The sequence below is a fragment of the Pristis pectinata genome, chromosome 10, assembly GCF_009764475.1.
Source record: "Pristis pectinata isolate sPriPec2 chromosome 10, sPriPec2.1.pri, whole genome shotgun sequence".
NCBI classification, from domain to species: Eukaryota; Metazoa; Chordata; class Chondrichthyes; order Rhinopristiformes; family Pristidae; genus Pristis; species Pristis pectinata.
In genome coordinates this window covers 87726444-87750157 of record NC_067414.1, presented here as the reverse complement: position 1 = coordinate 87750157, position 23714 = coordinate 87726444, and the positions used below count along the sequence as shown (strand labels likewise).

The following is a 23714-nucleotide window of genomic DNA, read 5'->3' as shown; positions in this document are numbered from 1 at the left end:
CCATAACAGCCTTTTCAGGAAAGACTTCCAGATTTTGACTGCACTATTGTGAATAAATATTTCTGGGCATCGCCCTGCATTAACTTTAAGGTTGCACTTACTTCAAGCATAATGAAGTGCTTCAAGAGGTTGCATCAACTCCTGCCTCAGAGAGGACCTGAATCAGCTTCAGTTTGCCTACTGCCACAATGGGTCAACAGCAGATGTGATTTCTCTGGCTCTTCACTTTGCTCTGAACCATCTGGACAACAGGAACACATATGCCAAGCTGCTGTGTATCAACTATAACTTGGCATTCAACACAATCATCCCATCCAAACTCACCGTCAAGCTTCAAGACCTAGGCCTTTGTACCTCCTTCTGCAACTGGATACTTGACTTCTTCATCAGCAGACCTCAATCAGTGAGGACTGCTAACAACATCTCCTCGCTGACCATCAACACAGGCGCACCTCAAGGCTGTGTGCTTAGCCCCCTGCTCTACTCTCCATGCACACATGACTGTGTGGCTAAGCGCATCTCCAAAGCCATATACAAATTTGCCGATGACACCACTATTGTTGGACGAATCACAGGTGGTGATGAGTCAGCGTACAGGAGCGGGATAGGACACCTGGTTGAGTGGTGCTGCAACAATACCTCTCGCTCAATGTCAGTAAAACTAAATAACTGATTGTTGACTTCAGGAAGGGGAAGGAGGGCAAACATGCACCAGTCTACATTGGGGGATCGGCGGTGGAGAGAGTCAGCAGCTTTAAACTTCTGGGTGTTGATATTTCAGATGACCTGTCCTGGGCCCTGCACATAGATGCAATCACAAGGAAGGCGCACCAGCATCTTTACTTTCTTCGGAGATTAAGGAGGTTTGGCTTGTCACTGAACACTCTTACAAACTTTGATAGATGTACTGTTGAAGTATCCAGACTGGTTGCATCATGGTCTAGTACAGCAATTCAAATGAGCAGGAACATGAGAAGTTGCAGAGAGGAGTGGACTCAGCCCAATGCATCGTAGCACCTCCCTCCCCACCACTGGTTGGATCTACAGGAGGCACTCCCTTAAGAAGGCAACCTCTATCATCAAAGATGCCCGCCATCCGGGCCATGCCATCTTCTCGTAGCTACTATCAGGCATGAGATACCGAAGCCTGAAGTCCCACACCACCAGGTTCAAGAACAGCTACTTCCCTTCAACCATTCGGTTCTTGAACCAACCTGCACAACTTTAATCACTACAGTTTAGCAACACTATGACCACTTTGATCAGTCTGCATTAAAATAGACTTTGATTTTGCTTTGTTCTAATTGTGTTCTTTCTTGTAAAAATTGTATATAATTTATGTTTTTCTTGTGAATGCTGCTTATATGCTGCCCTCCTTCCTGAATAAAAGACTTGGCCTCAATGAAAAAGTTAGTCTGAAGTCTTCTCACCATTAGTGAGGAACAGCATCCCTATTAATTTCAGAACTGATGAAGCAAAAGAAAATGAGAAAATCTATTTGCTGAACACAAACAGGAAGACGTCCTTAGGTTTCTCAAATGCACTCCGAAGTCATATTTTCTGTAGCAACAGTATCTGTTCTCTATGGGTATTCAGCTGCCAGTCTCTCTGCACAGTGCCCTTCTACAATTTCCATGTGTAGCATTGAAACAGCTCAACCTATGCCAAGTCCCACTGTCACGTTATTTTGCCTTGCCTTGCAAGGCTTTAATTTGCCAATATTCCATAGGGATGCCAGTTCAGGCAAACGAATTAAGATAAATTTTTCCAACAGTTTATGACAAATCCTACAACCAATTTAGTCTAGTTACCCAAAATGAGGTATAGTGGCAGCTGAACCATGCACACAAAGATCTTTGAAACATATCACAGCCTCATTCATATAGCATCTTAGTAGCTGAACTGTAACTATGACTCCTCCCACCCCAAATCAGACACTTAAGTCCATCAATCATTCTCAAGTACATGGTAACAAGGTTCCTCATGGAAGAATCATTCAGAAAGTCAGGAGGCATGGGATCCAGGGAAACGTAGCTGTGTGGATTTAGAATTAGCTCACCCATTGAAGACAGAGGATGGTGGTAGATGGAGCGTATTCTGCCTGGAGGTCGGTGACCAGTGGTGTTCCGCAGGGAGCTGTTCTGGAACCCCTGCTCTTTGTGATTTTTATAAATGACTTGGATGAGGATGTGGAAGGGTGGGTTAGTAAGTTTGCAGATGACACGAAGGTTGGTGGTGGTGTGGGCAGTGTGGAAGGTTGCTGTAGATTATAACAGGACATTGATAGGATGCAGACCTGGGCTGAGAAGTGGCAGATGGAGTTCAACCTGGTTAAGTGTGAAGTGATACACTTTGGAAGATTGAATTTGAAGGCAGAATACAAGGTTAATGGCAGGACTTTTGGCAGTGTGGAGGAACAGAGGGATCTTGGTGTTCACGTCCATAGACCCCTCAAGGTTGCCACACAAGTTGATAGGGTCGTTAAGAATGTGTATGATGTGTTGGCTTTCATTAGCTGGGGTATTGAGTTGAAGAGCCGCAAGGTAATGTTACAGTATTGTGTTCAGTTCTGGCCGCCTTATTATAGGAAGGATGTGGAAGCTTTTGAGAGGGTGTAGAGGAGATTTACCAGGACGCTGCCTGGATTGGAGAGCATGTCTTATGAGGATAGGTTGAGTGAGCTCGGGCTTTTCCCTTTGGAGAGAAGGAGGATGAGAGGTGAGTTGATAGAGGTGTACAAGGTGATAAGAGGCACAGATCAAGTGGACAGTCAGAGACTTTTTCCCAGGGCAAAAATGACTAACACGAGGGGACATAATTTTAAGGTGACTGGAGGAAGGTATAAGGGGGATGTCAGGGGTAAGATTTTTACACAGAGAGTAAAACGCACTGCCGGCAGAGGTTGTGGGGCAGATACATTAGGGACATTTAAGAGACTCTTAGATAGCTACATGAATGATGGAAAAATGGAGGGCTATGTGGGAGGGAAGGGTTAGATAGATCTTAGAGCAGGATAAAATGTCAGCACAACATTGTGGGCCAAAGGTCCTGTACTGTGCTGTAATGTTCTATGGCAATATCAACAAGTACATGCATACTCAAGGCAGTTCTTAATAAGTTATGTATTTTAGTACATAAGTCTGTAACATTAGCATAGATTTAAAACAAAACTCTTCATTCATTTTTGCAGGATCCAGGTACGCTGGCAAGGCCAGCATTTATTGCCCATCCCTAACTGCCCTTGAGAAGGGTGGTGGTGAACTGCCCTCTTGAACCTCTGCAACCCTTCTGCTGAAGGTGTTCCACAGTGTTGCTGTGGAGTTCCAGGATTAAGATCCAGTGATGACGAAGGATCGGCCTTTCAAACCAGGTTGATAAGTGGCTCTGCGGGGATCTGCAGGTGGTGGCTTATCCTCTTGGTGGGAGTAGGTGATGGGTTTGGGAGTGCTGACAGACAGGCCTGAGTGAGTAACTGCACTGCGTTTTGTAGATGGTACACTCTGCAAACATGGTGTACAGATAAGAGATAAGATATCGTTATTAGTCATATGTACATCGAAACACACAGTGAAATACATCTTTTGTGTAGAGTGTTCTGGGGGCAGCCCGCAAGTGTCGCCACGCTTCCGGCGCCAACATAGCATGCCCACAACTTCCTAACCCGTACACCTTTGGAATGTGTGAGGAAACCGGAGGAAACTCATGCAGACACAGGGACAACGTACAAACTCCTTACAGACAGCGGGCGGAATTGAACCCGGGTCACTGGCGCTTTAATAGCGTTATGCTAACCGCTACACTACCGTGCATATGATTGAATGTTTAGGATGGTTGGAGGGGTGTCAATCAAGTGGGCTCTTCATCCTGAATGGTGATAGGGTCATGCAAAGATACAGACAGAAACAGGCTCTTCAGCCCATCAAGTTCATGTCAAATATCAACCACCTATTTACACTAATCCTACATTAATCCCATTCTCTCTACATTCTAACAGCTCCCCCCAGCTTCTACTGCTCTCCTACACACTAGGTACAATTTACTGTGGCCAATTTACCTACCAACCCACACGGCTTTGGGATGAGGGAGGAAACCGGAGTACCCGGAGGAAACCCTGGGCTCACAAGGAGAACATGCAAACTCCACACAGACAGCACCAGAGGTCAGGATTGACCCCAGGTCTCTGGTGCTGTGAGGCAGTGGCTCTATTAGCTACGCCACTGTGCCGCCCTCTTGAGTTACTTGCGAGTTGTCAGAGCTGCATCATCCAGGCAAGTGCAGAGGACTCCAACACACTTTTGAATTGTGCCTTGCAGATGATGGAAAGGCTTTGGGATGTCAGAAGGTGAGGAACTCACAGTAGAATACCTAGATACTGACTTGCTCTTGTAGCCACGGGATTTACGTAGCTGGCCAAGTTCAGTTTCTAGTCAACATTGACCCTAAGATATAGATATTGGGGAACAGTGATGGAATGTCTTTGAACATCAGGGATAGCTGGTTAGAGTTTCTCTTCGTGGAGATGGTCATTGCCAGACTCTTTTGTGACACTAATCATTTATCTGCACATGCCTGAATGTTGTCTAGGTTTCACTACCTGCTGGCATGGACTGCTTCATTTGCTGAAGAATAATCATCAGCGAACATCCCCACTTCTGATCTCAAGATGGAAGGAAGGTCACTGATGAACCAGCTGTTGATGTTTGGGGCTAGGACACTACCCTGAGGAATTCCTAAAATGATGTCCCAAGACTTGGATGACTGACCTCCAACAACCACAACCATCCTCCTTTATACGAGATACTATTTCAACCACTGGAGTGTTTTCCTTTTGATGCTCACTGACCAGTTTTATCAGGGCTCCCTGACACCACACTCAGTCAAAGGCTGCCTTAACGTCAGGGGCAGTCACTCTCATGTCACCTCTAGAATTTAGCTCTTTGCTCCATGTTTGGACCAAGGCTGTGATGAGGTCTGAAGCCGAGTGGTCCTGCCAAAACCCAACTTGGACACTAGAGAGCAGGTTATCGTTGAGGACGTGCTGCTTCATAGCACTGTCAATGATACCTCATCGAAGATCGAGAGTAGGTTGGACAGCAGTTGACGGAATTGGATTTTTCTGCGTTTGGTGAATGGGACACATCTAGACAATTTTTCACATTGTTGGGTAGGTTCCATGGTTGGAAATATACTGAAACAGTTTGGCCAGTTCTGGAGCTCAGGTCTTCAAGTACTACAGTTGGAATGTTGTCTAGTCCCATCGCCTTTGCTGCACCCAGTGCTCTCAGCCATTCCTTGAAATCATGTGGAGTGAATCCAGTTAGGTGAAGACTGGCTTCTGTGATGGTAGGGTCTCAGGAGGAAGTTGAGATGGATCATCTATCTGGTACTTCTTGCTGAATGTGGATGTAAGTGATTTAGCATTTCCTTCATGTGCTGGGCCCCACCATCGCTGAAGGTATGGATATTCCAGGAGTCTCCTCCTCCTGTTAGCTACTCAGTTGCCACCACTATTCATGACCAGATGCGGTAGGACTGCGGAGCTTCAATCTGATCTGTTGGTTGTGAGGTTGCTTAGTTGTCTATTCCATGCTAATTTGGTGTTTAATACTTCCATCCTGCCCTCAAATTCACCTGGACCATCTCTGACACTTCTCTTCCTTTCCTGAATCTCTCTGTCTCCATCTCAGGAAACAGACATGCCACTGACACCTTCTATAAACCCACCGACTCCCATAGCTACCTCGAACTCTTGTAAGGATATTATCCTTCCTTTTCGATTTCTGCATCTCCGCTGCATCTGTTCTCAAGATGAGGCTTTCTGCAGTAGGGACACTGAAATGTCCTCCTTCTGGAAGCGTGGCTTCCCCCCAGCCAAGCGACAAAGGTTGACCGGATGGGACCACAATGTTAAATGGACTAACAACTGCTTCATGGTCTCACAGCCATCCAACCAATGTCCACACCACTTGCTAAATGTAATCAGCTCTACATGGAAGTACGCAGCTCCCTCCAGAATGTGATGATTCTCTCTGTCAGCTCCCTTCAAGTTCTAAAGCTCTCTCACGTTGCAATCATTCCTTTGTCAACTTCCTCTCCAAGCTCCTGCACAGTGCAATAACTGCCAATCAGCTCCCTCACAGTGCAAACATTCCCTCTATCAGCTCCCTCGGTACAACATCACTCTAATCAGCTCCCTCGCAGAGCAAACACTTCCTCTGCCAACTCCCTCAGAATGAAATTACTCCCTCTCTCTGCTGCTTTGAAGAGCAATCACTTCCCCTCTCACCAGGCTCAAGAGTGCAATGACTCCCTCTGTCAGCTCGCTCGGAGTTTGTTCACACTCTCTCTAAGCTTCCACGGAGCTCACTCCCTCTGTTACCTCCTCAGAGTCTGATCACTCCCTCTCTCAGCTCCCTTGCAGCGCAATCACTCCCTCCATCAGCTTCTCCTAGAATAGGACCTACTGGCATCCCCTGGTGTGAGACTCCCCCTTCCTCTGCCATTTCTCCAGACAGCAATCACTCCCACTGTCAGTTCCACTTCGGATGGCTCTACTCCCCTGGCCACCTTTCTGGAATGAGATCATTCCCTTGTCACTCTGTACAGCCCCAGTGGTGAGCTGGGGTCCTGGGCCATCAGAGGAATAAGATCCCCACACTTTGTTGTGAGCAGAACCACGACAAGCCCTGTGGTTTTACAGAAGGTTGTAGAAACTGCATGGCCTCAATGGACCAAACTTTTCTGTTTACCATGAACAATGGATTAAGTGGCATTAAACAGAGAAAGAAAATATCTTACAGGGTCTGTCAGCTATCCATTCCTGAAATCTGACTAATTTTTTGAGGAAGAGGAACTGTCCACATGGATGAGCTTCACCATCAAGAGTGAGCTGTCCTGTGTCTCAGCGACTCACCCTGTTGAATTTGTGAATGCTTTATGACCCTTCAGCTCACTTTAACACAGAACAGGAGATTTGAGAGGCAGGTATTTCACACAGAGGGTGATGGGTATATGTAAAAAGTGGTAGAGGCAGGTATAATTACATTTTTTTTATATGGACAGGAAAGGAGTATGGGGATAGAGGCCAAACCTCTCAAGGACCCCACAAAGGTAATTCTTCTCAGACAGTGCCTCAAAGAAACCTATCCCAGCCTACAGTTATCCACAGCCTATAGTTTATCCTGAAGTCACCACAGTTGTCAGCAGTGAAGACAGTTTTGGCATTTCTACCAAAGAAGAACTAGAACTAGTTTGATGATAATGATAGGAGACCAAGAAGATAATTAAACATTAATGTGAGGCATTCCTGAGTTGGAAGCTGCACCATTCCTCAGTGGAGAAGAAACAGCCCCACACCAGGTCCTGATGCAGGGTTTCGACCCGAAATATCGATAATTCCTTTCCTCCCACAGGTGCTGCTCGACCCACCGAGTTCCTCCAGCAGATTGTTTGTTGCTCCATTCTGTGGACTCCGTCTACACTTCCCACTGCCTTGGAAAAGCGGCCAACGTAATCAAGGACCCCTCCCGTCCTGGTCATTCTCTCTTCTCCCCTCTCCCATCGAGCAGAAGATACAAAAGCTTGAGAGCCATACCACCAGATTCAAGGACAGCTTCTATCCCGCTGTTACCAGACTCTTGAACGGACCTCTCATATGCTAAAAGATGAACTCTTGATCTCCCAGTCTACCTTGTCCTGGCCCTTGCACTTTATTGGTCTACCTGCACTGCACTTTCTCTGTAACTGCAACACTATATTCTGAATTCTGTTTTCTTTTTAGTACCTTGATGTACAAAAGCTTTTCAGTGTATCTCAGTACACATGACAATAATAAACCAATACATTCCAACATGAATAGTTGAATGAAAGCAGGAAAGGGGAGGGGAAGAGCACACTGCCCCCTAACGTTACTCTGTCATTCAACAAGATCAAAGTTGATCTTCCACTTCAATCCCATTTTTCCACCAATCCCCTTATCCCTTGATTCCATAACCAGGAATGCAGATCTTCCACTTAAATGAATTTTACTACCACTTGGGTACAGACCACATCAACGTTTGCTTTAACTTTCGCGCTGATACCAACTGGCAGTGAAGGTAAAAATCTGGAAAATGCAGTTCAGATGGCATCTGAAAATCACCATTCCAGAGAAAATAAATAACAACAGGGAAGTGCAATACAAAGCAAAAAAGAAACTGGAAGATGATAGAGTCTTTCATAGAGTCATACAGCATGCAAACAGGCCCTTCAGCCCAACTGGTCCATGCCAACCTAGATTCCCATCTAAGCTAGTCCCATTTGCCTGCATTTGACCCATATCCCTCCAAACCTTTCCTATGCAATGTACCTGTCCAAGTGCCTTTTAAATGTTGTTAATGTACCCACCTCAACCAGTTCCTCTGGCAGCTTATTCCATATACTGACCACCCTCTGGGTGAAAAAGTTGCCCCTAAGGTTCCCATTAAATCTTTCCCTTCTCACCTTAAACCTATGCCATCGCGTTCTTGATTCCACAACCCGGGGAAAAGACTGTGTGCATTGGCCCTATCTATGATCCAATGATTTTATACACCTCTATATGATCACTCCTCATTCTCCTATGCGCCAATGAAATAAGTCCTAACCTGTCAATCTCTCTCCATATAACTCAATCCCTCGAGTCCTGGCAACACTCTCGTAAATCTCCTCTGTACTCTTTTTGGCTTAATGGCATCTTTCCTATAGCAGGGTGACCAAAACTGAACACAATATTCCATATGGGGTCTCACCAATGATTTGTACATCTGCAACATAACATCCCAACTTCTATACTCAGTGCTCTGACTGATGAAAACCAGCGTGCCAAAAGCCTTCTTCACCACCCTGTCTATCTGCAACGTCACTTTGAGGGAAAGGGAAACTTCCTTGGAGAAGTTTGGTCTTAAAAAATAACTGTTGAATAAAAATATTTCAAATATTTTGAGGAACTGTGTTAGTGTTTACTGTTGCTGTGGGAAGTATTAATAACTGTTCTAGTAGCTGTTTCCTTCGCCTCTAGAATGTTCTACTTAAACAAAATAGAATTTGATCACAACCTTTCATTTCCTGTTATCTAATGTTTTACAAGGCTTCTTTTTAAATCGCAGCAATTTAGGCCCATGTCTTTAGGGAGCACTCTTATATAAGAGTGCTTGAACATCGTTGCAAGTCAGCCCCACTCAATTCAAAGAATGTGACTGAAAGGGTGGCAGGAGAAGAGTTGAGGCCATGACTCTTGCAAATGGTGGCAGCGACGAATACAGAAAGACTAAGAATGGGCCTATGCTTTACTGAGTTTTGAAGAATGAGAGATGATCTAATCAAAAGATATAAAATTCTTAAAACTCTCCCTTTTTTTATTTTTTACTCCCTCCTCCCCCCCCCCCCCGCTTTGTCTTCCCTCATTCCTGTGGCCCCCTCACTCCTTTTCTTTCCCATTCCCCTGCCCTCATGACCTGCCCAACAATTCCCCACCTCCTTCCCTTTATTCCATGGTCCACTGTCCTCTCCTAATGGATTCCTTCTTCTTCAGTCCTTTGCCTCTTCTACCAATCACCTCTCAGCTTCTTGCATCTCCCCCACCCACCTACCATCCCCCCTATCACCTGCCAGCCTGTGCCCCTCCCCCTACCCCGACCTTCTTATTCTGGCTTCTGCCCTCTTCCTTTCCAGTCCGGATGAAGGGTCTCGAGCCGAAACGTCGACTGTTTATTTCCCTACATAGATACTGCCTGACCTGCTGAGCTCCTCCAGCATTTTGTGTGTGATGCTCAAGATTCCAGCATCTGCAGAATCTCTTGTGCCTCAAAATTCTTAAGGGATTTGACAGGGCTGATGTATAACTGATGTTTCTCAAGGTTTGGGTATCTAAGGTCACAGTCTGAAAGTAAAGCTCTGTCACTCAGGGCACATATGTCTTCACCCAGAGGGTAGTGAACCTTTGGAATATTCTCCCCATGAGTCACTAACTACATTTGAGGCAGAGATTGATAGATTTTTAAATATTATGGAACCAAGATTTAGCTCAGGAAAGTGACACAGAGAGGTAAATGGTCAGCCTTGATCTATTTCTTATGACAAGCAATCCTGAGGCTTAGCCTTACAATCCATTGTTATAGGCAGCACAGTAGCACTGGTTAAGATAAGATTTCTTTATTAGTCACATGTACATCGAAACACACAGTGAAATGCATCTTTTGCGTGGAGTGTTCTGGGGGCAGCCCGCAAGTGGCGCCATGCTTCCGGTGCCAACATAGCATGCCCACAACTTCCTAACCCGTACGTCTTTGAAATGTTGGAGGAAACCGGAGCACCCAGAGGAAACCCATGCAGACACAGGGAGAACGTACAAACTCCTTACAGACAGTGGCAGGAATTGAACCCGGGTTGCTGGCGCTGTAATAGCATTATGCTAACCGCTACACTGCCCAATCAGGTTCAATCTGCAGGAGGAATTCAGCTGGTCGAGCAGCATCCGTGCAGTTACAGGAATTGTCGAAGTTTCAGAATGAAACAATTCCTTTCCTCCCACAGATGCTGCTCGACCCAGCAGATGGTTTGTGCTTCAGATTCCAGCATCTGCAGTCTCTTGTGTCTCCTGGTTCGCAGATTAATTGTCTCCCACAAATTGACCCTGATGTAGATTGGGTGTCTACTCTACCTATGCCTCTCATAATCTTGTAAACTTCTATCAGGTCTCCCCACAGCCTCCGCCGCTCCAGAGAAAACAACCCAAGTTTGTCCAACCTCTCCATATAGCACATGCCCTCTAACTGAGGCAGCATCCTGGGAGACCTCTTCTGCACCCAGTGACCATGAGCCGAAAACTTACCACAGCAGCTGGAGAACTTAAATTCAGTTAATCTGGGTGTTTTTTAAGAAAAGCCAGTCTTACAAATTAAACCAGAGGACTGTTGTAAAAACCCATCTGGTTCAGTAACATCTTTACTGGTGATTCCTCTGTAAATGCTTTAAAAAAATCTCTGCTAACAGGAGAAAACCTATTTGGCTGGAGTATGTCAAAGTAATAACTACAATGAAAAAAATGTCAATGGAAGCCACTGCTATTTAGTGTTCTTGCTATGGGAAATTTCAGAGTTCCAATATAAAATCAATGATTATTTTTGGAGATTTAGTTTTATTTTGGTAAAGGGGAAAATTCAGAGTGATCCTATTTTCAGTATGATAAGGTGACCTAACAAAAATTAATCAAGGCAAATGGGCTTAATATTAAATTCTACAACTTCAGGTAAGTTGATTTCTCAGTCTGTACAGTCGTCCATCGGTAATACTGGCTGAGCTTGTTTGTTTTTTGGCCTCTTTTTTTTCCTCTCTCTGAGAGTAGAGGACATGCCCAGCCTGACCTGCCAGGTATGCCTAGCTGCTCTGCATTTCACAACCCCTGCATTCTATTGTCAATGCTCTTTTGTCTTTCTGCTCACTCTCTCTAACCGTTCCCATTCCCTCACTGATCAGATAATCTTGTTTACAGTCTATCCCACCCCAGTTTTACCCCTTCAGATAGATCTCCCTTCACCCTTCCTCCCAGCAGTGTAACAAGCATCTTTTGTCTCCTTCCCACATCTGATGAAGGGTCTTCAACCTGAAGCATTAACTCTACCTCTCTTCCCACAAATGCAGCCTCACCTGCTGAATATTTCCAGCATCTTCTGCTTTTATTTTAGATTTCCAGGATCTTTTTGATTTACGTGGAAAAATTATTTTACTATTGTGCAGAGTTCAAGTACTAGGCAAAGCTAGTTTAGAGATGAGGAACTCATGAGTTAAGACCTGATGTTAGGCTTTGGCTTAAAGGGTAAATGATTTACGAAACAGGTTATTAGTTACTAGTTTAATAGTTAAAGCGATTGCCAGTTGGAAACAGTAATGCAACATAAATTATTTTCTTATTATAGTAACTCATCCTTTTGGTGGTCAAGTCTTCTACTTTAAGGGGAAAATTACAAGTAAGAAAATAATCTGAAAATACAAGTCATCCTTCTAGCTAAGACTAACAAGGGACAGGAGCAACACCATCGAGGGAGGAGAACAACACTCTCAAGGGAGTGGAGTGACACAGTTGAACAAAGGGAGGTGTTAGTGGTCAACCTCCTTCCTTCAAAGGTTCACACAACTGGTTTTAAGTAAACATTATACAGAGAGTAGTATAAGGAACAGATGTTATTGATCTCTGAGAGGACAGATCAATCCAATGCAATCAGCTTGACAGCTTTAAGTTTTACCTTTCAAACTCTCTCCAAATTGACAACCATACTCCTTTATACATTGTATTTTCACTACAGCAAAGGTATATGTGAAGACAAAACCTCCTGACATCTCTATTCCAAAATCTTTAGAGGACAATCCATTTCTGTAAACATATGCACATGCTAATATTATAACAATTCCCCTCCTGGTATAATGGTTGTCAATAATAGGTCAAATAACAGTTAATAATCATCCATCTTTATTACATTGGCCTCTGAATTTACACTTCAATCACACATGTCTTTATTATCAAAGCTTTCCTTACACCAGGACCTATCATATCAAAATGTTATGCATTCTTTCCATGACACCAAAACCATCTGCGTTTATAACGGAAAACCTGTTCAACTATTAACCCTCAATTCCCCAGAATACATAATAGGAGGCGCAGAACCAGAGGTGGAACACAGTAACAGTGGGTGAGTTTCTGTGGGTGCGGTGACAAAGGTTTGTGGGGGGGGGGGGGGGGTGGTGGTGATGTTGGGGAGACAAATGTGTAAAAAAATGTACATTAAGTAAAACCTAGGGATGTCCAGACAATGCCATCTGAGCCACAGGTGAAACTGCACAAACTCTGGGGGCAATTGCGAGTTTTATTTCAAAGAATAAACAAATTGGTGAAGCAATGACTTTTATTCTAGAGACGCAGAAGCAGCTCAGCATGATTATGGGGTGGGCACAGGGGGCCTGACTGAATTCATCATGAACCACAGAAATGTGGGATCACTGGTGCTCCGTGGGTCCCACTCACATTGTTTATATTGAACAGCCCGGATACTGGATAGATAACAACTGAGGAGCCAGTGGATCAATGTTGAAAGGTGAAGTGCATTTCACTTCCCTACAATAATATTTTCACCTGTATATGACAGCAGATAGGTGTGAGTAGATACACTAGATTTGTACTAAGGGTGAGGGACCAGTTATTTGAAGATACCTATCTGCTGTCATATAAAGGTGGAAATATTATTGTAGGGAAGTGAAATGCACTTCATCTTTTAACATTGATCCACTGGCTCCTCAGTTGTAATCTTTCCAATATCCAGGCTGCAGAAGTTAGAGTCATTACCCATATAATAGGGGAGGGGTTGGGAAGATCTAACGGAGGTATTCATGGAGTAAATAAGGAAGAGGAGTTTCCACCACCAGGAGGGTTGGTAAACTGGGAGAAGAGATCAGTGAAAGGATGAGTAGAGTCACGAGGAGACTTTTGTTTAAGGAACTGAGTTTGATATGAACTAGTGGGCATGGGTTTAGAGTAAGGAGTAAGAGATAATAGCAGGGGTCTAAATTTTTTTTTTAAATTTGAGAAGGAATCCTTTCACCCAGAGGATAGTTGGAATCTGGAATGCGCTGCCTCAGGAGGTGGTAGAGGCAGGTGCTCCCACAACATGTAAGAAGTATCTTGCTGAGCATTTGAACTGCCAAGACAGAGAAGCTTATGCAACAAGTGCTGGTAAATGGAATTAGTACAGATGGGTACTCCATGGTTGGCATGGACATGGTGGGCTGAAGCCCCCTTTCTATGCTGTATGACTATGATCTGGAACTCTTGAGTTGAAAGGACAGGGGAGGGAGATCCCAGGGCTATGGGGAAAGACAAATTGATTCAGTCCTTCAAAGACAGTATGGACCAAAAGGCCTTCTCCTCAGCTTTATTCTATGAAAAAATAACAATAAAATTTTATTTAATACACTTAAAAATTCATGGAGCAGTGCAACATACTGCTTTCCAACCATCAGCAGGGAACTGATGCATGCTTAACAGAGAAACAAATGAGGTATCTCACCATTGGCTGGCCCTGCCTATCTGCCAGCGCCGGGCTCAAGATCAACATCGGCCCACTTAGCAGCAACTCATGACCAAACATCAGAAGCACAGACTGGAGCATGCCTCAGAAAGCACCCAATGGACGGATAAAATCAAAATTAAGAAGGCATAAGGACTTGAAAAGGTACTGAAATTTGGGTTGGTGAATCTCCACAAAGTCTTTGTATTTCCAGAGGATGTAGAGTGCATTTCATATTGTAAGGTGGTTTGCATGGATATTCTTTAGTCTCTGGAAATATTAGAAGGGAGTGCTGAAAGTGTGTTAATATCTGTTAATATTAGTGGATTCTGAAATTTTAGTATTTGTAAGGGACGCAAAAAAATTTCAATTTTGGACAGGTGACCTGGAAATACATCAATATTTTTTGGGGGTCCATTTGAGTATGGCCAATAGCTGAAGGAACTCATGGGATGGCATAACTGTTACAAGGGTGAGCCAGGGATGTTAGGACCTGCTAGGGGTCCTTAGAACATTACCAGCATTTCTTAGTAAATGCCCCTGATCTACACTTCGTACAGCTCACCGACCATATCTTGGACTTCTCTGTTTTTGCTCAGACATGAGTTTGTTTCCTACCTGCTTGTAAACGTCAGAGCGAGTGAGGCAGCAAGGTGAGGCATCAGGCGAAGGTACTGGGTCTGGTGCTCGATGATTTTCACCTCTTCTTTGTCCTTGGGTCCAAACTGCCGCCGGCTAACATTAAAACAATGGAAATAGGAGTAATTCATTAGCAATGTACGCGAGGAAGTTCTGGTGACTAAACACAACATAGAACAATGCAGCACAGGAGCAGGACCTTTGGCCCACGATATCTGTGCCAAGCACGATGCTAAACTGCCTGCATTCTGCCTGCATTCCCTGCATATTCATGTGTCTATCTAAAAGCCTCTTGAACACCACTATTGTATCTGCTTTCCCTACCATCCCTGGTAGCACATTCCAGGCACCCACCACTCTCTGTGTAAAAGCTTGCCCCGCACATCCCCTTTAAACCAAGAAAGCTCATCAGCGCCTCTACTTCCTCAGGAGGGTAAAGAAATTTGGTTTGTCCCCTTTGACTCTCACTAACTTTTACTGATGCACCATAGAAAGCATCCTATCTGGATGTATCACAGCTTGGTATGGCAACTGCTCTGCCCAGGACCACAAGAAACTGCAGAGAGTTGTGGACACAGCCCAGCGCATCACGGACACCAGCCTCCCCTCCTTGGACTCTGTCTTTACCTCTCGTTGTCTTGGTGAAGCAGCCAGCATAATCAAAGACCCCACCCACCTGGGACATTCTCCTCTTCCATCGGGTAGGAGATACAGGAGCCTGAAGGCACGTACCACCAGACTTAAGGACAGCTTCTACCCCACTGTGATAAGACTATTGAAGGGTTCCCTTATACAATGAGATGGACTATGACCTCACGATCTACCTTGTTGTGACCTTGCACCTTATTGCACTGCACTTTCTCTGTAGCTGTGACACTTTACTCTGTACTGTTATTGTTTTTACCTGTACTACATCAATGCACTCTGTACTAACTCAATGTAACTGCACCGTGTAATGAATTGACCTGTACGATCGGTTCGTAAGATGAGCTTTTCACTGTACCTCAGTACAAGTGACAATAATAAACCAATACCAATACCCCCTCTCATCTTAAAGCTGTGCCCTTTAATATTCGACATTTCTACTCTGGGAAAAAGATTCCAGCTGCCTACCCCATCTATATCTCTCATAATTTTATAAACTTCTATCAAGTTTCCCCTCAGCCTACGATGCTCCAGAGAAAACAACCTAAGTTTATCCAACCTTCCTTTACAGCTAATGCCCCCTAACCCAGGCAGCATCCTGGTAAACCTCTTCTGAGCCTCCTCCAAAGCCTCCACATCCTTCCTGTAATGGGGTGAACAGAAATGCATGCAACACTCCAAGTGTGGCCAAACCAAAGTTTTATATAGCTGCAACATGACTTCCTGACTCTTATACTCTATGGCCCTTGCGATGAAGGCAAGCAAGCCATACACCTGCTTTACCGCTTTATCTACTTGTGTTGCCACTTTCAGGGAGGTATGGACTTGGAGCCCAAGATACTCTGTACATCAATGCTGTTAAGAGTCCTGCCATTAACTGTATACTTTCCCCGCACAACACTCAACAAAGAATGGATGTGGTGACATAGCATGTCCCGGCCAGAATGAAACTCTGCATTTCCTAAATTTTGTTCAATAGTGCTGCTCTGAGACGGCACAGTGGCATAGCGATAAGTGCATTCTACCCTGATCCTGGGTGTTGTCTGTGTGAAGTTTTCACGTTCTCCCTGTGACTAGGTCAATGTCCTCTGGGTCTTTGATTTCCTCCCATGTCCCAAATGTGTGATGGTAGGTTAACTAACTAATTAACTACCCCTCAGCATAGATTAGTGGGAAAAAGAATCAAAGGGAAATTAATGGGCAGATGAGAGAGAATGGGTGGTAGTGCTACAGAGAAATGGGAGAGCAGGAATGGGACTGGTGGGATTGCTCGCTAGGAGCTAGCATTGACCTGCTGGGCCAAATGGCCTTCTTTTGCATCATAAATTGGTAAGTCACGTTGGAGATCATACAATGGTATTGAAATGCAAGTTGTGTTGAGGTGACTGGGTAATCCCCCCGTTAATAACAAAGAGTTCACATAGCTTTAATGGACTGTAACTGACTTTGAGCACAGATCACAAGACAGAGAAAAACTATTTCTACTGGTTGAGAGGTCTAAATATTTGAGTCAGAGTTTTCAGAAATGAAGCTGCAAAAGGTCATGTAAAGGGTCATAGATGTTTGGAACATTCTTCCACAAAGAGCAACTGATGCTAGATTAACCATTATAGATGTGAGACTGGCAGATTTTTGATGACTGAAAATTATTAAGGGTTATGGTAAAATAAAACAAATGAAATATGTGATTATGTACAGATCAAAGGTGTTGTTCTGTGTTCAAGTCTGCAGATGATACAAAGATAGCCGAGGAGGACATGAAAAGTGTGCAAAGGGACATAGACTATTGAGTGGGCAAAAAGATGGCAAATGGAATATAATGTGGGCACATGTGAGGTTACCCACTTTGGCAAGAAGGATTGAGAAGCAGAAATTTATTTAGATGGTGTAAGAAGATTACATGCTGGTGTCTAAAGAAAAATCTGGGTGTTCTGCACAAGAAAAGGAGAAGGTCAATACATAGGTGTACATAATAACATTAGAAACAGAAATCAGAAAAGGCCATTCAGCCCCTCAAGCCACACTCTGCCTTTGAATAAGATCATCAGAATCAGGTTTATTATCACTGACGTATGTCGTGAAATTTGTTGTTTTGTGGCAGCAGTACAGTGCAAGACATAAAGACAAAAATTACCATAAGTTATAAAAAATAGTGTAAAAGAGGAAGAACAAGGTAGTGTTCATGGGTTCATGGACCGTTCAGAAATCTGATGGCAGAGGGGAAGAAGCTGTCCTGAAACGTTGAGTGTGGGTCTTCAGGCTCCTGTACCTCCTCCCGATCGTGGTTACATGAAGAGGGCATGTCCCAGATGGGCAGTCCTTAATGATGGACACCACCTTCTTGAGGCGGCGCCTCTTTAAGACGTCCTCGATGGCAGGAACAGTTGTGCCTGTGAATGGAGCTGGCTGAGTCTACAACCCTCTGCAGCCTCTTTCGATCCTGCACATTGGAGCCTCCATACCAGATGGTGATGCAAGCAGTCAGAATGCTCTCCACTGCACAAGTGTAGAAATTTGCAAGAGTCTTTGGTGACATACCAAATCTCCTCAAACTCCTAATGAAGTCGAGCTGCTGGTGTGCCTTCTTCGTGATTGCAGCAATGTGTTGAGCCTAGGATAGATCCTCTGAGATGTTGACACCCAGGAACTTGAAGCTGCTCACCCTTTCCACTGCTGACCTTTCAATGAAGACTGGTGTGTGTTCTCCCGACTTCCCCTTCCTGAAGTCCACAATCTATTCCTTGGTCTTGCTGATGCTGAGTGCATGGTTATTGTTGCGACACCATTCAGCCAACCGATCTATCTCACTCCTGTACACCTCCTCATCGCCATTTGGATTCTGCCAACAACATCATGACTGATCCTCTATCTCAGCATTATCTTCCAAACCGTTCCCCAAATCCTTCGATTCCTTTAATATTCAAAAATCTATCAATCTCTGTTTTGAATGAACTCAGTGACTGAGCTGCCACAGCCCTCCAGATTAGAGAATTCTAAAGATTCACCATTCTTTGAATGAAGAAATTTCCTTTCATTTCTGTCCTACCTGGCCAAACCTTTTTCTGAGACTGAGCCCTAGTTCAAGACTCCTTAACCAAGAGAAACATCCTCCCCATATCCATCCTGTTAAACGTTCTAAGACTTTTCCACATTTCAATGAAATCACCTCTCATTCTTCTAAACTCTAAAGAATATAAGCCTAACCTACACAATCTCGCCTCATATGGCAGATCTGCCAATCTGTGAATCTTCATCGCACTCCCTGGATGGCAAGTATATCCTTTTTTAGGTAAGGAGACCAAAATTGTCAATAATGCTTTAGGTGTGGTCTCACCAAGGCTCTGTATAATCCTCACTCATACTCAAGTCCTCCAGCAATAAAGGTCATCATACATTTGCCATCCTAAGAGTCTGCTGCACTTGCATGTTAGTTTTCACTGATGCGTACAAGGATACACAGGTCATTTTGAACATCAACATTCCCCTGACTCTCATCATATAAAAAATACTCCATATTTCTGGGTTTTTTTCCTGCTGAAGTAGATAACTCTGTGTCTTTTTTAATATACTCTTTTTGCCAAATTGTTGTCAACTCACTCAGCTTGCCTGTATCCTCTTAGCATCCTCATTGGTACTCATATTCCTACTTGGTATTGTCTGATCAGCAAACTTGGATACGTTACATTTGATCCCCTCAGCTAAACTGTCGTCATTGATTTTGGATTGTAGGGGCTCGAGCACCAGCCCCTGAGTATGGCACTAAAAACAGCCTACTGACCTGAGAAGGACCCATTTATTCCTGTTCTTTGTTTACCTTCTCTCAATTCGCGCTGGTACATTCCCCCCAATTCCATGAGCTCCAACTGTAAGCAGCAGCCTCCCGTGTGGGACTCTGTGGAACGCCTTCTGAAAATCTGAATACACCACATCCGCAATGGTCCCCCCTCATCTGCTCTGTCAGATACATCCTCAAAGAACCCCAATAATTAGTTATATGTGATTTCCCTTTCATAAATCCATGTTGAGTTTGCTCAATCATTACGTACCCAGGTAATACATGCTATACTATAAATTCCAGCATCTTCCCAACTACTGACATTAACAGGTCAGTAGTTGGGAAAATGCTGGAATTTATAGTATAGCATGGTCAGTAGTTTCCTATATTTAACAGGTCAGTAGTTCCCTTCTCCCTCTTTAAATATAGTGGGGTCACATTTGCTACACTTCAATCTGCAAGAATCATTCCAGCATTTATACAATTTCAGAGGAAACTACTATCGTCATAGTCACCTCCTTGAAACTCTGGGATGAAGATCTTTTTTTTTATTTACAACACGGTAACAGGCCCTTCCGGCCCAGAGTCCGCGCCGCCCATTTTAAACCCAAATTAACCTACCCGTACGTCTTTGCAATGTGGGAGGAAACCAGAGCGCCCGGAGGAAACCCACGCAGACATGGGAGAACGTACAAATTCCTAACAGGCAGCGACGGGAATCGAACCCCGATCACTGGCGCTGTAATAGCGTCGCGATGATGATGTAATATCATCATCCGGTCCTTGGCGTCTATCAGTTTCCAGGATCATTTCTTCACTAAGATTTATTTATTTTACTTCTTCGTTTGTACTGGGCCCTGGAGGCTCCGCCCTTTCTTGAAGGTTTCTCACATGTTCTTCAGTGAAGGATTAGAAAACAAAATCAGATTGGGTGACTGCTTTGCAGGATGCCTCCAGTCAGTGAGCGAGCGTGACCTTGAGCTTCCAGCTGCCTGTCGCTTTAATTCTCCATCCCACTCCAGGCACGGCAGTGCAACAGTTAGCGTAACGCTATTACAGCACCAGGGACCCGGGTTCAATTCCCGCCACTGTCTGTAAGGAGTTTATATGTTCTCCCCGTGTCTGCGTGGGTTTCCTCCGGGTGCTCTTGGTTTCCTCCCACATTCCAAAGATGTATGGGTTAGGGAGTTGTCGGCATGCTATGTTGGCGCAGGAAGCGTGGCGACACTTGTGGGCTGCCCCCCCCGAACACTACGCAAAAAGATGCATTTCACTGTGTGTTTCAATGTACACGTGACTAATAAAGATATCTTATCGTATTCTGACCTCTCTGGCTTCGGCCTTCTACAGTCTTTCAACGATGCCCAATGTTCGAGAAACAGCATCTCCTTTTCCATCCGGGCACATTGTGGCGCCAGGGACTGAAGATTGATATCAGCTATTTCAGGTAACCAGCCCTTGTTTTTCCTGGGTATTTCAGTTTCGTTAGCAACAGACAATCTGCTGGAGGAACTCAGTGGGTGCTGCTCAACCCACTGAGTTCCTCCAGCAGATTGTTTGTTGTTCCACATTCCAGCATTTGCAGTCTCTTGTGTCTCCATTTCAACTTTATTGTTTCTTTTGACTTCTTTTTATAATGGCTGGTATATAAAATAATGGATCCCTTGACAACTTTGGTTTGCACCCAGTCACAGACATTCCCTCTGTTCTCTCCACCCTCCCTCTTTCTGCGACTTAAAATATGCTTGATTTCTCATTTTTCCAGTTCTGATGAAGCTTCACTGCCTGGAAACAGTGACTTGTTTTTCTCTCCATAAAATGTTACCTCATCTTCTGAAATTTTCAGACACAAACTATTTGTTTATCATCTCTCCACTCTGGGAGTGACATGAACTTTCTAGAGGAGGAGGACATGCAGTAAAAGGTTGTTGGTGAGACCACACCTGGGGTGCAGTACACAGTTTTGGTTTCCTTATTCAATGTATACTTGTCTTAAAGGCAGTGCAGCGAAGATTCTTGAGTTGAAGAGATGGTCCGTGAAGAAAGACTGAGCAGCCTCGAAGAATGAAAGGGTTATGGTGGGTTGGACACCATGACGATGTTTCCTCCGGTAGAGCACTAGACTCAGGATTAGGAGTCACCCTCTGAAGACCAAGATGAGGAGGAATTTTTTTTCTGTGTACATGAAGGGTTAGGAAGGAAAGACATTAAGTATATCCAAGGCTGAAGTAGATCCCTAGGGAAATTAAGGGTTACGGACATCAAGTAGGAAAGTGGAGCCGAGGTCAAAATCAGATCAACCAAATCTTATTGAAATGTGAAGCAGGCCTTAAGGGCTAAATTCCCTATTCTTGTCCCTATGTTAGAAAATCTATAAACTATCATCCACTCCTATCTCGCCTCCAATTCACTGGAGAATTTCCATTCTTTATGTGAACTCTGAAAAACTAAACGCCGCCAGACTCTGTCAACACAGGTGAAATCAACACCGCCCTCAAATTTTAAGCAGCAGTCACTGAAAAAAAGTTAATTAGGAGGAAGAAGCCTTCCCTGAAATTCCCTTTTGGCACTGCAATGAAATGCAGCATTCTTGAGATTAAAGAAAGAAACTTGCATTACAGCACCCTTCAAATTCCAAAGCACTTTACAGCCAAAGTGGTGCTTCTGAAGCATTGCTCCTGTTGTTATGTAGGAAATGTGCTGAGTAATCTGTGTATAGATAATGCTGTTTCAAAATATTGATTGTCAGATAAATACTGGACGGGGCGCATGGGTTAATTCCCCTGTTCTTCTTTAGAATAAGCCAGCAATCTTTTACATCAACTTATGAAAGGAGGCAGGACTTTCACTTAACATCTCATTTAAAAGTCAGGTGATGCAGCACCCATAGAGCACTGGACCAGAACACCAAGCTTTTTGTGCTTAACTCTCTTGACACCACTGCTGAGTCAGCAAAGACCAAGAGCGAAGATAGAACCTAGAACAGGACAGCCCAGGAAAAGGCCATTTGGACCATGATGCCTACGCCGACCATGATGCCAATCCAAACTAATCCCATCTGCCTGCACGTGGTCTATATCCCTCCATCCACTGCCTGTTCATATTCCTATCCAAATGCCTCTTAAATGTTGCTATTGTACCTGCTTCCAGCACTTCGCTGGTAGCGTGTTCCAGGCACCTAACACCCTGTGTGTATTTACTGGACAACTTGCGACTATCTCTTCTGCACCAGCCTCAAAATATTGACCTTCACCACCAACAACAAGGTGAGCAGGTGCATTGAAGTGCGTAGTCAGCAAAAACATTGCTGAACCCGTTCACATTCGGCATCAGTGCAGACCTATGATAGCCGCTGCAATTTGTGTAAGGCTGAATGTTTTATATATTGATTAGCTAAGTGTATATGTCAAGGAGTGGCTTCTCGAACCTCAAGACAGAGGTCTTAGGCCGTATCTCAAACAACGATGGGTCGGAGTACAGAAAGGAAATAAAGAGCCTAGTGACATCGTGTCATGACAACAACCTTTCCCTCAATGTCAACAAAACAAAAGAGCAGGTCATTGACTTCAGGAAAGGGGGCGGTGTACATGCACCTGTCTACATCAATGGTGCTGAGGTCGAGAGGGTTAAGAGCTTCAAGTTCCTGGGAGTGAACATCACCAATAGTCTGTCCTGGTCAAATCATGTAGATGCCACAGCCAAGAAAGCTCACCAGCACCTCTACTTCCTCAGGAGGCTAAAGAAATTTGGTTTATCCCCTTTGACACTCACCAACTTTTATCGATGCACCACAGAAAACATCCTATCTGGATGCATCACGGTTTGGTATGGCAACTGCTCTGCCCAGGACCGCAAGAAACTGCAGAGAGTTGTGGACACAGCCCAGCGTATCACAGAGACCAGCCTCCCCTCCTTGGACTCTGTCTATACCTCTCACTGCCTTGGCGAAGCACCCAGCATACTCAAAGACCCCACCACCTGGGTCATTCTCTCTTCTCTTCCATCAGGTAGAAGACACAAGAACCTGAAGGCACGTACACCAGGCTTAAGGACAGCTTCTATCCCACTGTGATGAGACTACTGAATGGTTTCCTTATACGATGAGATGGACTCTGACCTCATGATCTACCTTGTTGTGACCTTGCACTTTATTGTCTACCTACACTACACTTTCTCTGTAGCTGTGACACTTTACTCTGTGCTGTCATTGTTTTTAGCTGTACTACCTCAATGCACTCTGCACTAACCCAATGTAACAGCACTATGTAATGAATTGATCTGTACGATCGGTATGCAAGACAAGTTTTTCACTGTACTTCAGTACAAGTGACAATAATAAACCAATACCAATAATATGGGTCACTACAAAGTTGATACATCAGAGAAACCACTGCAACCAATTGATGCTTTTGAAGCGACTCACTGTCTGAGCAAGCAAACTGGCTCGGCGGTCGGGTCGCATGTCATCAGAGCGGCGAGGCCCAGATGGCGCTGGGCCTTCGTCTTCCCAAGTGATGGGGAAAACACGCGTGTGGGAAAAGTTTGATGACGTAGCGCATACGTCATTTCCGTTTTCGGTG

General features: G+C 44.4%; 1 protein-coding gene across 1 annotated transcript in view; it reads right to left on the bottom strand.

Moving 5' to 3' along the window:
* acoxl (acyl-CoA oxidase-like) overlaps positions 1 to 23714 on the bottom strand; it is a 331885-nt gene that overhangs the window by 190244 nt on the left and 117927 nt on the right. Inside the window, 1 exon segment of the mRNA XM_052024328.1 lies at positions 14694 to 14810. Within this exon segment, the coding sequence (XP_051880288.1) occupies positions 14694 to 14810 (117 nt within the window).